General features: G+C 50.2%; 1 protein-coding gene across 1 annotated transcript in view; it reads right to left on the minus strand.

The window, feature by feature from the left end:
- Nucleotides 1-17,038, minus strand: part of NSD2 (nuclear receptor binding SET domain protein 2) — a 1,080,265-nt gene that overhangs the window by 247,986 nt on the left and 815,241 nt on the right. The window contains exon 18 of the mRNA XM_078678610.1: nt 7,584-7,853. Within this exon, the coding sequence (XP_078534736.1) occupies nt 7,584-7,853 (270 nt within the window). The remainder of the gene's footprint in view (nt 1-7,583; nt 7,854-17,038) is intronic.

The following is a 17,038-nucleotide window of genomic DNA, read 5'->3' on the forward strand; positions in this document are numbered from 1 at the left end:
AGAGAGACTGGGACCTCGACCCCTGCACCCAGAACAGGTTGGAAAACTTGGGGATCCTAACCTTGCAGGGGGCTAACTGTCAATATTCCATTAAAACCCTCTTTCAGGAGCCGCAGAGAAAGCATAGTGAACACCTAAAGTCTCCTGACTGCCCTGTCCGTCTAGGACAAGAGACATTATCAATCTGTTATTCAAATACTAAATCTATGGTGAAACACCAACTTGAGATTTTCCACCTCCTTGATACCAGCAAAACTGATATACTTCTTTTGTCCGAAACTTGGTTGACGGATGAGTCAAGCCCGGACATCCTAGCAGCAATCCCCGATAATTATTATATCCTCCAAGCTAATGAGCCTGATAACAGAGTTGGACGGGGTGGCAGCGGTTCTATCTCAAAAGTACAAATTTACCTCTCTTACTACAATACCTATCCCATTAGTTGACTACCTTTTGCTTAAATTTGAATCCAACCACTTTTCCTTTGCCTGTGCTGTCTTTTACAGGCCCCCTGTCCCTAGGTCTACCTTTGCACAGCTGCTGAGCGAGGCCATTGCTGAGTTGGCCATAAATCACGCCAAAGTCTTGATTGTTGGTAATTTCAACTATTGGCCTAACAACGCACGTAAAAGCCCTCACTCGGCCGAATTTACTGACCTATTGACAGGCATGAACTACATCCAGCATATTAAAGTAGCCACTCACCTCAAGGGACATACCCTTGACCAGGTTTGGTCCATCAATTTAGAGATAGCCGACCTACGAATTTCTCCATGTTCTTGGTCGGACCATTATCTCATTACCGTCACCATCCCGAGTAGTTCTATACCCAAAGCTCTGTCTTCAGCTACTACCATGGCCAGGAATTGGAGTTGGGTTGATACTAAAGAACTCAGCACCCTACTAGCCGTATCTATACCTTCTGGTCTGTTTGTATCCCCTCACACCCAGGCCGAAAACGTCAATGCCTGGTTGGGTTCAGCCAGAGACAGTCTGCTCCTTTAAAGACAACTAAAAATAAGAGGCCCCACGACGCCCAGGGTTGGTTCACTGATGAATTGATGGCAATGACATTAACCTTGCATCATTTAGAAGAGAAGTGGAGACCGGATTATTGTCCTAATAAAAAAGACTGTTCTTGGCAGCTTTTAAAGCTTACAAAAGCGCCATTCTTAGTAGTAAATCGGAATATTTTTCCTCTAAAATCCTGGAATCCACTAATAAGGCCAAGGATATTTTCACGATAGTGGATTAACTCGCTAAACCCGATCGAGTTACTGCAAAGCCCACTCCGTTACAAGCCTTATGTGACTCTCTTAATGCATAAGTTACTTACCTTCGGTAACGATATATCTGTAAGAAACAGTAGCTAGTGTTAGATTCCTTACCTTAGAATATCCCCAGGCGTCAGACTGGATCCGGAAAGTTTTCGTCAGCAGTACCCTTGCGTGTCGGTAGGTGTCGTCTGCGGCTCCGCGTCCATCGTCGTGTGTCGTGATCTCCGGGATGACGTCAGAGTACTTAGACGCCGCCCTCGCGCGATGACGTCAGTTCTGTACACAGCTTTCTGCGCCAGGAACGCAGAGCCATGATAGAAACCGACACTGGTGCCACCAAACTAGGGCCCGGAAAGGGATGTCCTTAACCCTAGATATCGGTTCGCAGAACGGGGAGGATGGGTGGGGCGTTAAGTAATCTAACACTAACTACTGTTTCTTACAGATATATCTTTAACGAAGGTAAGTAACTTGTGCATCTAAAAGAAACAGGTTAGTGTTAGATTCCTTACCTTAGAATAGATACCCAGCAATACTAACCCTGGTGGTGGGTCTGCGAACCAAGATCACACCACAAAGTCCTGGAGCGGCCGAAAAAGCCATCTCTCCGGACTTGGCTGTCCAGGCAGTAGTGCTTAGCAAACGTGTGCCGGAAGGCCCACGTAGCTGCCTGACAGATGTCCTGTAAGGGGACTCCCTGACCCAGGGCAGTAGTAGCTGTCGCGGCCCGAGTGGAATGGGCGCCAAGGCATAACAGACCTTGATGCACAAAACCCACAGAGAGATGGTCCGCTTGTGCACCGCCCGTCCCTTCTTAGCACCCACGTAACCAACAAAGAGCTCGTCGTCCACTGGTAACTGGCGTATGTGGTCTAGATAAAAGGAGAGCGCACGTTTTGGGTCCAGACGGTGGAGCCTCTCTTCCTCTTTCGAGGGATGAGGAGGCGGAAAGAAGGTGGGCAAGGTGATGGACTGCCCGATATGAAAGGCTGTAACCACCTTGGGCAGGAAAGAAGGACGAGTCCTCAGAACAACTTTGTCGGGATGGACAGAGAGGAAAGGAGGCTTAGAAGACAGAGCCTGGAGCTCACTCACTCTCCTGGCAGAGGTGATGGCAACCAGGAATGCAGTTTTAAGAGTCAGAAGAAGAAGAGGACAGTTATGGAGTGGCTCAAAGGGAGCGCTCATCAGATAAGTCAGTACAAGGTTCAAGTCTCACTGAGGCATCACGAAGGGAACGTGTGTGATGCCCTTTAAGAATCTATTTACAACAGGGGACTTGAAAAGAGAAGGCTGATCAGGAAGCCTTAAGAAGGCTGAAATGGCCGAGAGATAGCCTTTGATAGTGCCCAGAGCAGAGCTCTGCTGGGCAAGAGAAAGAAGGAAGACGAGAACCTCTGAAAGGGGGGGCAGAGAGTGGATCCACAGCCTTTGCTGTGCACCATGCTACAAATTTGTTCCACCTGCAGGCGTATACCGTTTTTTTGGGAGGCACGTCTGGCTGCCAGAATCCCATCGCAGAATTCAGGAGGCAAGTCAAATGGCCTCAACTTTCACCGCTCAATCTCCATGCATGTAGGTGGAGACTGAACAGGTTTGAATGGAGGACTGTCCCCTGTTGCTGCGACAGAAGGTCCTCTTGAAGAGGCAGACGAATCGGGGGATCGACTGACATACTGAGTAGCTTGGGATACCAGTATCTTCGTGCCCAGTCTGGAACCACAAGGATGACTTGGGCCCAGTCGCGCCTGATCTTCTTCAGCACTCTGGGCAGAAGTGGTATAGGCGGAAAGGCGTATAACAGACCGCAGCTCCACTCGCGATGAAAAGCGTCGCTGAGCGAGTACCGCCTTGGAAATTCCAACGTGCTGAACTGATGACATTGCGCGTTCTCTTCGGTGGCGAATAGATATAACCAAGGCTCTCCCCACTGCTTAAAGAGACCTCGCGCCACGTCAGAGTTCAGACTCCACTCGTGATCCGCCATGCACCGGCGGCTGAGTTTGTCCGCCCTGGCATTCAGAGAACATGCCAGGCGTTGAACCACCAAGGTAATGCCTTGATGTTCCAGCCATGTCCAGAGGCTCAGAGCCTCCTGACAAATGGTCCACGACCCCACCCCGCCCTGTTTGTTGCAATACCACATGGCGATGGTGTTGTCCGTGAACACCTGCACTACACTCCCCCGGACTGAGGGAAGGAATGCATTCAGTGCAAGCCGGATCGCCCACAGCTCTAGAAGGTCGATATGGAGCCGGGACTCCGCCGGAGACCAGAGGCCTCTGATCTCCGTCTCTCCCATGTGCCCCCGCACCCCATCTCCGGAGGGAAGCATCCGTCACTACTGTGTGCTCCGGTTGGGGAAGGGAGAGGGATCTGCCATTGACCCAATCACGATTCGTGTGCCACCACTGCAATTATTGTGCAGCGCCCGCCGAGATCTGGAGGAGTTCGGACAGGTTGCCCTGATGCCGTGCACACTGGAACTTCAGGTCCCACTGCAGACCCCGCATATGCCATCTGGCATGCGTCACAAGCCGGATGCAGGAGGCCATCAGGCCCAGAAGCCGGAGGGTCATTCGGACTGAAACACGGGATACAGGCTGAAAAAGCGGAATCATAGCCTGAATATCCCGGACTCGCTGCTCGGGAGGATAAACCCGAAACAGTGTCGAATTCAGGACCGCTCCGATGAAAGGGAGCATCTGAGACTCAGGTGCGACTTCGGCACACAGATGGAGAACCCTAGAGCAAATGCAGGTGGCCCGTAGTCTGGCGGTGGGAGAAGACTGCCTGGGGTGAGCCCGCCTTCAACAGCCAGTCGTCTAGGTAGGGGAATACGGACACCCCTGACCTGCGCAGATGAGCTGCGACCACCGCCATCACTTTCGTGAACACCCGAGGGGCGCTGGTAAGGCTGAAGGGGAGCACAGCAAACTGAAAATGCTCCTGGCCTACAATGAACTGCAGGTAACGCCTGTGGGCCGGCAGGACGGGGATGTGAAATTAGGCGTCCCGCAAGTCCAATGCTACCATCCAGTCTCCAGGGTCCAGGGCAGACAGGACCTGAGCCAGAGTCAGCAACTTGAACTTCTCCTTCCGAAGGAAGCGATTGACGTCCCGGAGGTCCAAGATGAAGCGCAGGCCCCCCTTGCCCTTCTTGGGGACCAGAAAGTAGTGGGAATAACAACCACTCCCTACTTCCTGATCAGGAACGTACTCGATGGCCCCATTGGCCAGGAGGGCCGTGACTTCCTGACGGAGAAGAGCCAAATGAACCCCCGACATGCGGTGGCACCGAGGAGGCATGGCTGGAGAGGAGGACAGAAAGAGGGGCGAGTAACCATGGCAGATTATCTGCAGCACCCACTTGTCCGATGTGATTTCGCGTCAGTGGTTGAGGTGATGACGAACCCTGCCTCCTACCAGCGTGGGGTGCCCCCTGAAGCTCGGATTAAGAAGGCTCGGAGGTGGAAGCAGCGGGTGTGGAGGTGGACTGACCTACCCGCTGGTTACCAGACCCGCCCCTGCGGAAGCCGCGTCCACGGCCACGGTGAGGTAGATTCTGCGCAGGCTTTGCGGGGGAGTGCGTCTGGGCGCCTCTACCCAGGCCACGAAAGGAACGATACCCAGGCGTGGCAGGGCTCTTTGTGGAAAGACTTAGCCGTGGCCTGTGAGTCTTTAAAGCGCTCCAGGGCACAGTCCGCCTTGCCGCCAGAGCGAGCTCTGGACATCTAGCCTGAAACCAGTAGACCACAACCAGGCAGGACACCACAACGCCACAGTCGTGGAAACCGCCCTGCCCAAGGAATCAGCCGTGTCCAGACCACACCTGAGGGCAAACTTCGCAGCATCCTTGCCCTCGCAATTGCTTGGGAAAGGACGGCCTGGACTTCTTCAGAACACTGAGGCAGGACCTCTGCTACCGTATCCCACACTGCCTGGGAGTAACGGCCCAATAAGCAGGCGGTATTAACCGACCGCAACCCCAAGCTGGCAGAGGAGAACAACCTCTTGCCATATTGGTCCAGCTTTTTAAAGTCCTTATCCAGCGGAGCCGTGGGAAAGGCACTCTGTGATGTCGAGGCCTGAATGACCAGGCTCTTAGGCGTGGGATGAGTGATCAGAAGGCAGGGTCACCAGGCGCAGGGCGATGACGCCTAGCGATGTTCTTATCCACCGGTGCTCCCGAGGAGGCCGCAACCAAGTGCCCAAGAGAACTTCGGTAAGGGCCTCATTGAAAGGGAGCAGCAGTTCTGACGACGCAGTCGCCATCTGGAGCACCTCTGTAAGTAGGTTGCTCTTAAGGGCCACCGTAGGGAGGTCGAGATGAGAGTCTCCGCAGCTCAACGCAGCACCATAGTGTAGGAAGCGCCCTCCTCCATAGTAGGCGGAGGTGAGGCAAACCCCCGTTCAGAAGACACATCAAGTTCACCCGCATCTTGAAGGTCATCCACCCGATCCTGCTCGGAGACACACTGCCGCGCAAGGGGGTCCGCGGAGCCTTCCCAGTCCTCATCTGGCTCCGGGATAAAAGGAGCCGGCCGCAGTAGCAGGGCCGGAGCCAGAGAGGGGGCCAGTGATACCGGGAGCGGTGCCGGTCTGGGCCAAACCGGAGCCGCATCCCAATGTGGATCCCAGGTCGGAACAAAATGGTCCAGGAACCGGGGAAGGGGCGGGATAAACGGCACCCAGTGCGGTGTCTGTGGAGTAGCTAGGGGTGGCGCTGGGGCCGGAGCCAAGGGCAGCGCTGGGGCCGGAGCCAGCCGTGCTGCACCTTGTGGCGCCCGGAGCCGAGGGCACTGGATCCAGTGGCTCGAAGGCCGGCGCCGCCGGGCCAACATGATCTGGACACGGGACCGCGGGGCCCGCAGTCGGGAGCCTGAGGCCTAAACAGGCGGTCCATAGCAGCAAGAAAGTTTTGCACCTGTTCGGGAGTCGCCGACAGACCCGGGTGTAGCAGGTAGGTCGCGGGACTTCCAGGCTCCGAGGAGCCCCTGTCTCCCTCCGGGGAGCGACGTCAGAGAGCGAACACGCTTCTTCGACTTCTTATGGCGTCGCTTACCAGAATCTAAAGGTGAAGACTTAGAGTCCGAGGAGCGACGGCTCCGGACCTGCGAATGGCCCCTAGACCCGGAGTGGCGGACCTCCAGCAACTTCTGGCGCTGCTCCAGCAAGGCCTTCGGGGCCATGGCACTGCAGTCCCGACAATCCTGGGAGTCATGGTCGGTCTCCAGGCAGCAGAGGCAGACATGGGGATCCGCCACCGACATATTACGGCGGCACGACCCACAAGACTTAAAGCTGGGCATCCCTACATGCACCAGGAGACAAGAGAAAGACACAAAGTCTCAAAAAAGTGGTAAAAAAATGACTGAGGTACATGCTCAATCTGGAGCCGCATTAACGCCACCTATCGGCGCGCAGGGGTACTGCTAAGCAGAAAACTTTCCGGATCCAGTCTGACGCCTAGGGAATATTCGAACGTAAGGAATCTATTACTAACGTGTCTCTTTTAGATTTAGTTAAAAAATAGTTTGCAAGGCAAAATAGCATATATTATTTCAGAATCTTAAAGTGTCATGGATCACAGATGACTGAAAGTGTTATGACTTCTGTATAACAGGTACAGAAACTACAACTGTTTGAATAACAAACAGAAAAGTGACATTAATACAATTAATATTAGCAAAGAACTCTGTACACTCATGTTGCCAGGAGTGAGCTTCTTTAGTCTAGCTGCCAGCAGTATGTTAGCAGCCTGAACTTGTATTCTGGAATACACCCAACATTTTATAACCCCTGAAGCTATAGCCCAAACTATGCCCCTATACCTATGTTTATTATTACACAGGCCCTATAAACAAGAAGCAAGTTTCATACTACATACACTAAACTCCAGATTAAACCAGAGCCAGATCTATCTGCAATATAGATAAGTGTTTCTTAGCAAAGCAGCAAATAAATATTTTGTTTATCTGTCATACAGAGTTGAGAGGTCCTTGCTTCTGGCGGCCACATAAGGACCCACATATTACCCAAGACCTCTAGTGTGTGTAATGCTGGTTAGACATTATGTTAAATCACACACTAATGTATGAAAATCCACCTATGCCACAATTCCATTCACTCAGATACAATTCCTAGTCAACCCTACCTGCCGCTCTCATATCTAGACTAGCACACACTTGAAATCTGATACTTCATTACAGGCATGGCGTTTAGAGGCAGCTGCTGTATTTTTGATCTATTTCGAAGTTCAATGGAAAGTCGAAAGACTATGTGGTGTTTATGTAAAATTCTTACCTTTTTTATATTTCTTTTGGAAACCAAACCCCAGCCTTTGCCCTCTGTTTTGATAATCTTGGTTTCAGGATACTGACGTTTGGAAAAGTCCTGGTTCTGGCACCTCTCACCGGCTGGACAAACGTGTGGGTGGCATTCACACATCAACATACGGTTAAGGCACTCAGAGTCCAAAGCACAAGGATTTTCCGCTGTGGGTTTGCAAGTGCACTTGGGAGTCTCAGAAATATCTGCTGTATGAAGCTGAACTTTACCGTAAGGCTTATTGACCTGCGGATAAAAAAAATTTCAATAGTTACTTGAAAACACAACAGATTAAGACAAGGTTAAGGTAAAATGGAACAGGGATTTGACTTTATGTATGTTTTATATCAAGGAACAAAACTCTTGAAACTAATTTAGGATCATCCTCCCCTTACATCTAACCAAGGTGAAAACTAAACTAAAGGGATTTACTTCTTGTGATCCACCAACAGAGATATTTTGAAGTGCCATAAAGGCAATTTAAAGCATTTCACAGAAAAGGAAATTGTGTAAATCAGGTAATAATCCTGCAAAAGGAGGATGGCCCATTTCAGTATAAAATGCTTAACATTCCCGGCACTCCTACAAGCTAAAATATCATCAAGTGAAAATTAAATGATTATGTAACTTCCCATTTCTTGCTGAAACAGTGGATAAGCAAAAGCCAGCAGCATCTACAGAAAAAAGTTACTTACTCTTGGTAATGTTAACACTGAAGTTTATATAATCTTCTTACAGACTCACCTTAGAAATACTCACCAGACTGGATCCAGAAAACTCTCCGGCATCGCCAAATTATGAAACGCAGCCTCGGCTATAACTGTGCTTGTCCCAGATATGCGGACTTTGACCTATGTAGGCCGCAAATAGGCAAACTGTTACTTCATGGTAATTTCTGCACCCCTCCCCCCGCCCTCTAAGGAGAGGCGCAGAGAGAAAGAGCATTTACAACAATGACAAACACAGCATACAATATATGCTTGCATATTGTGGGATCTTACTGATGCCACTAACTTACAGGGGATGAGGAAAGACACTGAGGAATCTGCGGGAAGATGCATTATCCACCAGAAATATTGTTAACTGAAGTTAAGTAACTTTTTCTTCTGGTGGAGGAAATACCCTCCAATGGAGGTGGGACTGATTCGTGCCGGGTAACCAAGGAAATCAAGAGATTAATGCAAGGATGCCCGCTTGGCCACTGGACAGATGTCAACTACTGTAAAATAGATAAGGAGGGGGAGGAGTGGAACCAACAAAAAGTACTGCGTTTGGTCACTGCTGTGCCCTTCATATCACAGGCTAAATCCACAAATAACTCTCAGACCTGTCAAGTGTGGTGGATGTAGACAGATACTGCAAGCCTGGGATCCAGTCTGTGCAGCTGCTTATCCTAGAGGGACGCATAATGGACAGGTCCATGTGAAAAACAGTTACCACTTTGGTAGAACAAAGAGGCAAGGGGAAAATAATCATAGAGTGTAGGTAGAATATAGCTTGAAGTTCTCCGACCAATAAATGCTGAAGTGATTGCCAACAAGAAAGCAGTCTTTAGATTGAAAAGTCAAACTGGGCAACAGTGCATTACGCTCATAGGATGCTTGGAGTAAGCCAGAGCGGTGAACTCTGCGTTACGCGGAGTTATGAAAAACTCCACTTTGCGCAGCAGTGTTTTTTTTCTTGCTCGTGTTCACCAACGCCAAGTTGGCGGGCGTGGAAAATAAACATCCCGGTGAGATTTCTCAACGCTGGGTGGTCAGGTTTCCCATTGCGAGTGGCTGCATATGCTTGCGACCGCTCGCGATGAGGAACTGCTTGTTCGCGTTTAGAAAGCTGTTGCTCGAGTAAAAATCTACTTGAGCGGCAGAAAAGAGAACGAACGGACAGCTTGCGTTGTGCAAGGTGCCGTTTGCAATGATTGCACAGTGCAAACAAGCATCCACACTGTGCAATCACCGCGAACAGCATTTTCCTATGGAACTCCGCCACTTGCGGATCTCTGTGTAGTGCAACTTTTTTTTTTTTGCACTTTGCGTAGCTCCGCGTAGTGCATCTCCGCGAACTCCGCCCAGGGTTAGCAATGAGTAAAGTCACAAGAGGCAAACCCCACTGACAAATAATAAACAGTAGGAGAAAACAAGTACATCTTTTAGAAAAGGTGCCACTAGTGATGACAAACAGAAGGCAGGCCTGGGAGACACAAACAGGGATTGGGTAGCCACACAACCTTTTACGCCAGCCCCTGCTAGAAAGAGCAGAACCAGAAAGACATGACTGACATGGTTTCAGATCTTCCAACTTGTACCACTGAACCACCTGTTACAGGGGACTGCATAAAAGGATTTTATTGAATGTTTCCTGGAATCGAAAACTATATTTGCAACTTCAAATGGTAAGCAAAAGGAATTTAGGAAGCATCGCTTAACCTTCAAGAGTGCAACTGCAGCGTTTAGAAAATGGGATGGAGAACATGTCCATTTTGCCCTAAGTGGGAAGGATAGGCCCAGATGTGGGTCCAGAACTCGCTATGCTACTGGATTCTACATTCCGAGAAGTGACAAAGTTGCATATAAGCATCACCCCCTGCTTGTCAAAGTCAGTTTCTTTCTTTACTCTGTACATGCACATGCACGCGAAGTCCAACAATGTTCAGAAGTACCAAGGTGTGGAGCTCTAATTTGGGACGTTTTTTGGTAGAAATTTCATTCCAGAGCAAGTGGAGGAAGGTTCATGAGGAATCTGTGGTTAGATAGAGTATCTACCAGTGAGTTAATGAAGGCAAGTTAATTGGTGGATACTTCTAACAGCAGATTCCTCACCTATAGAACAGATACTAAGCAGTACCTTCTAAGGTTGTGGGTTTGTGGGAGGGATCAGACTAAAAAGTCCTGCAGGACTGAACAAGCAGAATGCCCTCCCTGTCTGACCAGGCCGTCAATGCAGTAGTTTTCTGTGAACGTGTGCACTGATGCACAAGTCGGTGCATTACAGATGTTAAGGACAGGCACTCCTCGTATCAGCAGCCTTGGACCTAGGGGAATGGGCTCTCAAAATCTCTGGAGGCTGCGTCTTGGCCAGTGCCTAGCAGACCTTACTGTTGAGGACTATCCACCATGAAAAAGTTATTTTCTGCAAAGAAATGCCTCAGAGACCCAACACAAGGTGCTGATTGTTCATTAAATAGTCCTTGGTTTCGATCGATGTAAAAGCTGAAAGCAGTTTTTGGGTTCAGCCAATGGAGTCTCTCCTCTTTCGAGGGGATGAGGCAGAGCAAGGACAAGCATGAAGGGGCTCGAATGGTGTGCTCATGAGGAACATCAGGACCAAATTAAGGTCCCATCAGGGGCATGATGAAAAGGGTAGGAAGGAAGAAATGTTGCAAGCCCCATAGAAAATGTGTCACAATGGGTGCTTAAAGGACACGTTATTTACCTCCCATAACATTTTATTTGGTAGAGACTGTATTTAGCTGCAGATACCTTACCTGAAAATGATCCCCAAAGGTTAAACTGGATCCGGAAAATTTTCAGGGGCAGCACTGCCTACAAGCCAGTAGGTGGCATTGATCAGCTCAGCGTGGCGTTGTCCACGCCAGAAGTGACGTGTGCAGTGTCTATAAAGGTGCCACCCAGCACACTGACGTCGGTTAATTTTCACAAATGTTCACGCCAGGAGCACGGAACCACAAAGAACACTACCACAGATGTGAAAAATAAGGCCCTGAAAGGGGCAAGTTCTGTCCCTAGAAATCAGTTCGCAAAGCGGGGAGGATCGGTAAGGAATCTGCGGCTAGATAGTCTCTACCAGATAAGGTGTTACCAAAGGTAAGTAACTTGCCCATCAGATGGAGACTTCTAGCTGCAGATTCCTTACCTTAGAATATGTCCCTAAGCAAGACCTCCCTGGAGGTGGGTTTGCGAAACAATTTCATACCAGAAAGTCCTGCAGGACACAACGGGCAAAGTGCCCATTCCGATGGAATTGAATGTGCAGGCAGTAGTGTTTCATGAAAGTGTGTAAGGAAGCCCACATTGCAGCCTGGCAGATGTCCAGAACCGGGACTCAGCATGCTAACGCACTGGATACAGCCTTGGCTCTTTTGAAACGGGCACAGAAACCCTCATGGAGTTTCTTTTGGGCCAATTAGTAGCAGATTTTAATTTAGAGCACGATCCACCAGGAGATGGTCTGTTTCTGCACAGCCTTTCCCTTCTTCGCTCCAACATTCCCCACGAAGAGTTAGTTGCCCACCAGGATCTCTTCCCTGGGGTCCAGGTAGAAAAACAACGCCCCTGTTTGGGTCCAGTCAGTGAAGTTGTTTCTCTTCCTTAGAGGGATGCGGCAGGGGGTAAAAAGTAGATACCATGATGGACTGGTCTACATGAAAGGAAGTTCAAGAACTTTTGGCAGAAATAAGCTCTAGTTCGGAGAACCAGTTGCGTGGGTAGATGTTTAGGTACAAAAGCCTGAAGCTCACTGACCCTCTGAGCAGATGTTCTCGCCACCATGAAGGCCATTTCGATGTTAAGGAGACTGAGAGAACAGTTGTGCAAAAGGTTCAAAAGGAAGACACATCAGGAATGTCAGGACAAGATTAAGGTCCCACAGAGGCATGATAAAGGGCAAAGGAGAAAAGGTGTTGCAAACTTTTCAAGAACCTATGTACAATAGGGGATTGGAAGAGGAATGGCTGATCAGGCAACTGCGGAAAGGCTTAGATAGCAGAAAGATAACCCTTTTAGGTGCCCAGAGCAGAGCCCTGCTGGGAAAGGGAAAGGATAAAGAGAAGAAGTTAAGAAAGTGGAGAAGTAAGGCAGTCAACCTCAAGGGAGGCACACCATGCCACAAACTTGCTCCAACGGCAGGAGTATACTGTTTTGGAGGAGGGACACCTGGCCGCCAGAATAACATTGCTCACTTCGGGTAGAAGGTCAAAGGCGATTAACTGTCACCGCTCAATCTCTATGCAAGAAGACAGAGTGTTGACAGGTTTGGGTGGAGAACGCTCAACTGCTGTTGTGGGAAAAGATCCTCTTGAAGGGACAACTTGATCGGCCAAGCTCAACAGCTCAGAATATACCAAACTCTCCAAACGCAGCCCGGAGCCACAAGGATGACCTGGCCATTCCTGATCTTCTTGAGAACTCTGGGCAGGAGGGGTATGGACAGGAAGGCGTTCAGGAGGCTTAACTCAACTCGAGACGAACAGCATCTCCAGGTGAGAACCTCCTTGGAAACTCCATTGCGCTGACCTGCTGACATACCACTTTCTCTGCGGTGGCAAACAGATCTAACCAAGACTCTCCTCACTGCTGAAAGACCTTGCACCACCTCCGGATGGACATGCCTCTTGTGATATGCTAGTCAACACAGGCTGAGTTTGTCTGCCCTTTTGTTCAGAGAGCCTGCCAGATGCTCAACCACCAGAGAAATGCCCCGACGTTCCAGCCATGTCCAGAGACTAAGGACCACCCTGCCCTATTTTTTGCAGTACCACATGGCAGTGGTGTTGTCCGTGAACAGGTGCACTAGCCTTCCCTTAATGGAGGGTACAACGGCTTTCAATGCCAGCTGGACAGCCTGGAGGCCTGGCACGTTGATGTGGAGTCCGGGAGGCCTCTGATCTCCATCTCTCCCAGATGGCCGTCCCTTCCCAGGAGTGACGCATCTGTCACCACTGTCAGATCTCGTTGGGGAAGGGAGAGGGGTCGGACGCTGACCCAATCGCAGTGTGTTAACCACCACTGCAGATCGTTTACAGTTCCCGCTTAGATACGAACCATGTCTGAGAGATTTCTCTGATACGGTACTCACTGGAACTTCCAAGCCCCACTGCAGATCCTCATATGCCAGTAGGCATGTGTCACCAGCAGGCTGCAGGAGGCCATGAGACTCAGCAGCCTCCGAGGCAGTCACCAAAATCCAGGATAGAGGCTGAAACATTGTTATAGCCCGAATTTCCTAAACTCGTCGTTTGGGATGATAGGTGTGAAATTTCACTGTGTTCAGAACAACTCTGATGAAAGGGAGCATCTACGAGGGAGTCAGGTGAGATTTCGGTACATTGATAGTGAATCCCAGCTAAGGCAGGAGGTCTGCTGTAGTCTGGAGGTGGGAGAGCCTGCCTTCAGCAGACAGTCGTCGAGATAGGAGAAAACTGGCACCCCCTGATCTCGGCTGATGAGATGCAACCACCGCCATCACACTGGTGAACACTGAACGGCACTGATGAGGCCAAAAAGGGAGCAAAGCAAACTGGAAGTGCTCATGTTCCACTGAGAACCACAGGTGACGTCTGTGGGCATGCAGGACAAGAATGTAGAAGTATGCGTTCTGCAAGTCCAACACTACAATCCGTTCTTTTGGGTCGAGGGCACACAAGACCTGAGCGAGCTTGAGCATTTTGAACTTCTCCTTCAGGAAGAAATTCTGAGGTCGCAGGTCTAGGATAAGATAAAGGTCTCTTCCCTTCATGGGCACCAGAAAGTTGGGGGAATAGCAATCACAACCTACTTTTGGCATCAGCACCCTCTCTATGGCTCCCTTGACCAAGAGAGTCGCCACTTCCTGATGGAGCAAAGAAAGATGGTCCTCAGTCAGCCTGTTGCAAGCAGGTGCCATTGGTAGAATAGTCTTGAGGCGGAGGGTGTAGCCCCTCCGGACAATCTGCAGAACCCATTGGTCCAATGTTGTGGACCGCCAGTGGGGCAGGTGATGACCGATACTGCCACCCACTGGATGCCCATGATGGTAAAGGCAGACTTTAAGTGTTTGGAGGCCTGCAGCTGCTAGGGTTGTAGTGGACTGGCCCGACCTCTGGCTGCCTGACTCAAGAGGCCTGTGGGTACAGCGTCCTAGGCCACGCAGAGGCTGGGATGCTTGCGCACCGCAGTGACTGGACGTGTACAGACGCAGCTGGAAACCCCTTCCATGGACACGAACAGCGGATTTGGGGTGGTAAGGGGTCATGAAAAGGCCCAAGGACCTGGTCCTAGCCCTATTGTCCTAAAAAACTGCCTCCTCTCCGAAGAGACAGGAGCCAACAAAGGGCATATCCTTAAGCAATGCTTGGACATTCCCAGAAAAGACAGTTGTCCTCTGACCTGCGTGGCGCCGTAAGGCCACTGTCAATGAAACTGCTCTGCCCAGTAAGTTGGTGTTATCCAGTCCACAACGGATGGTGAACTTGGCTGCATCTCTTCAGTAAGCAACAGCCTGTGAGGACTGCCCAGGCCTCCTTCGGGACCGTTGGCAGGACATGCTTAACCATGTCCCCCAGAGCATGGGAATAGTGTCCCAAAAGGCACTCAGTGTTCACTGACCGCAGTGCCAGGCTGGTGGAAGAAAACATCATCTTCCCTAAGGTGTCTAGCCTCTTGTGTTCCCTATTCGGGGAAGCAGAAGCAAAAGTGCCATGGGAGGTGGAGGCTTGAAATACCAAGCTCTCCGTTGTAGGGTGTTGTGTGAGAAACTGGGGATTCCTTGGAGTGGGGCGTAGGGCAATAGTTCTGTTTACAGGAGCTTCTGTGCTGAGCTTGTACAACGTCCCAAGCAGGACGCCTCTAAAGGCTTCATTAAAGGGGAGAAGTGATTCTGAGGGGGGCATTCTGGCTGAAGAATGCCCTACATATACCTATGGTATATGTAGGGCATGTGTACTAAAGAGGGTCCCTATGGGCTGCAGCATGTATTGTGCCACACAAAAGGACCTACACAAAAACTGCGTACAGCCTGCCATGGTGCAAACCAATTTTGAAAACACGGCATGGAACACTCCATGTATGCCATGTACACTGCATACACTATATGTAAGTCACCCCAACAGCTGGCCATAGAACTCTAAGGCAGGGTGCACCATATTATATCATTGGACATATCTGCATGAGCAGATATGTGCGTGATGTCTGGCTCCATTGCCACGTCATTGCAAGGGATCAGAAAGCCATCTTTGGGATATGTACTGGGCACTTGTCATTACGAGGTACCCAGCTACATAATGGCTTAACTGAAAATAATGTTGTTTGACATCAAACACCTTGTCTTAATACATCTGAACTGATGCTAGTACTAGATATATTATGACATACACCCAGAGGGCACCTTAGAGGTACCCCCTGAAACCTACCAGTCTTAGAGTGTGCTGGACAGCTGAACTCTTTCAGCCTGCAACCACACATGCATTTTCGACCCCCCTGCTTGGGAGAGCCAACGCTCTCAGAGGTCAGGAACAATGCCTGCTCCAGACCAAGGTGATCACACCTCCTCCAGAAGGATGGCTAGTGAATTAGCATACCAAGGCCAGAGGCTTCAAAGCCTCTGCCACCTTTGTTATGCGACCCCGGCTTCCACCAGATCTGAAGAATGCCTCCCCCTGCCTTGGGGTCCATTTGGCACCAGAGTTGGTGGTAAATTTAGATAGTCCATAGGCGTGTCGCACTATCAAGCTAGACGTTAGTCTAGACTTCTAGCCATAGAGGGCAGGTTAAGGTCCAGGACCTCAGCCGCCTTCCTCACCACCATTGTGTAGGATGCTCCCTCCTCCGTAGCTACGGTAGGGGAAGAAAGCATGCCAGTATCTGTGTCCAGTCTGCTGGCTTCCGCTAAATCCTCACACCACTCTATATTAGGGTCAATGGGCTGGTATTCATCAGGGTCCAGCGACCCTTCCCAATCCTCCCTGAGTCCTAATTCTTAAGAATAGGTCTCATGCTCTAGCTTGGAATACATGGCTCCAATCGGCGCCAGAGTCAGGTGACGCCCATCCAGCTCTGGGTCGGAGTATGGGACCCGAATGGGAACAGCGGTGCCGGGAGCATCGGCATCAGGATTGGAGTTGAGGTGACATGACCAGCACTGGTCCAGCTCCATCTGTGGATCCAAGGGGCCCGAATGGCGCTAGGGACGACCGTGTGGATCAAGTAGGGGTCCCTCCTGAACCCCATGGGGCCTGAATGCATGTTGGCTAGAGCGGATATTCAAATATGAACTCGTGTAGTTGAGTAGGGGTTATACTGCCCTTTTTGGCATGGTCACCCTCACTTTTTGCCCTAGTACTGATGCTTTTTGACTGAAAGTGCACTGGGTCTCTGCTAACCAGGCCCCAAGTGCCAGTGCTCGTTCCCTTAAAAAAGTAAATGTCTAGTTGTAACCCAACTAGCAAGGTAGAATCCCTGTATGTCCCTAGTAAATAGTACCTATGGTATATGTAGGGCATGTGTACTAAAGAGGGTCCCTATGGGCTGCAGCATGTATTGTGCCACACAAAAGGACCCACACAAAAACTGCGTACAGCCTGCCATGGTGCAAACCAATTTTGAAAACACGGCATGGAACACTCCATGTGTGCCATGTACACTGCATACCCTATATGTAAGTCACCCCTACAGCTGGCCATAGAACTCTAATGCAGGGTGCACCATATTATATCATTG

Source organism: Lissotriton helveticus, chromosome 2_2 (assembly GCF_964261635.1).
Source record: "Lissotriton helveticus chromosome 2_2, aLisHel1.1, whole genome shotgun sequence".
Taxonomy (NCBI): domain Eukaryota; kingdom Metazoa; phylum Chordata; class Amphibia; order Caudata; family Salamandridae; genus Lissotriton; species Lissotriton helveticus.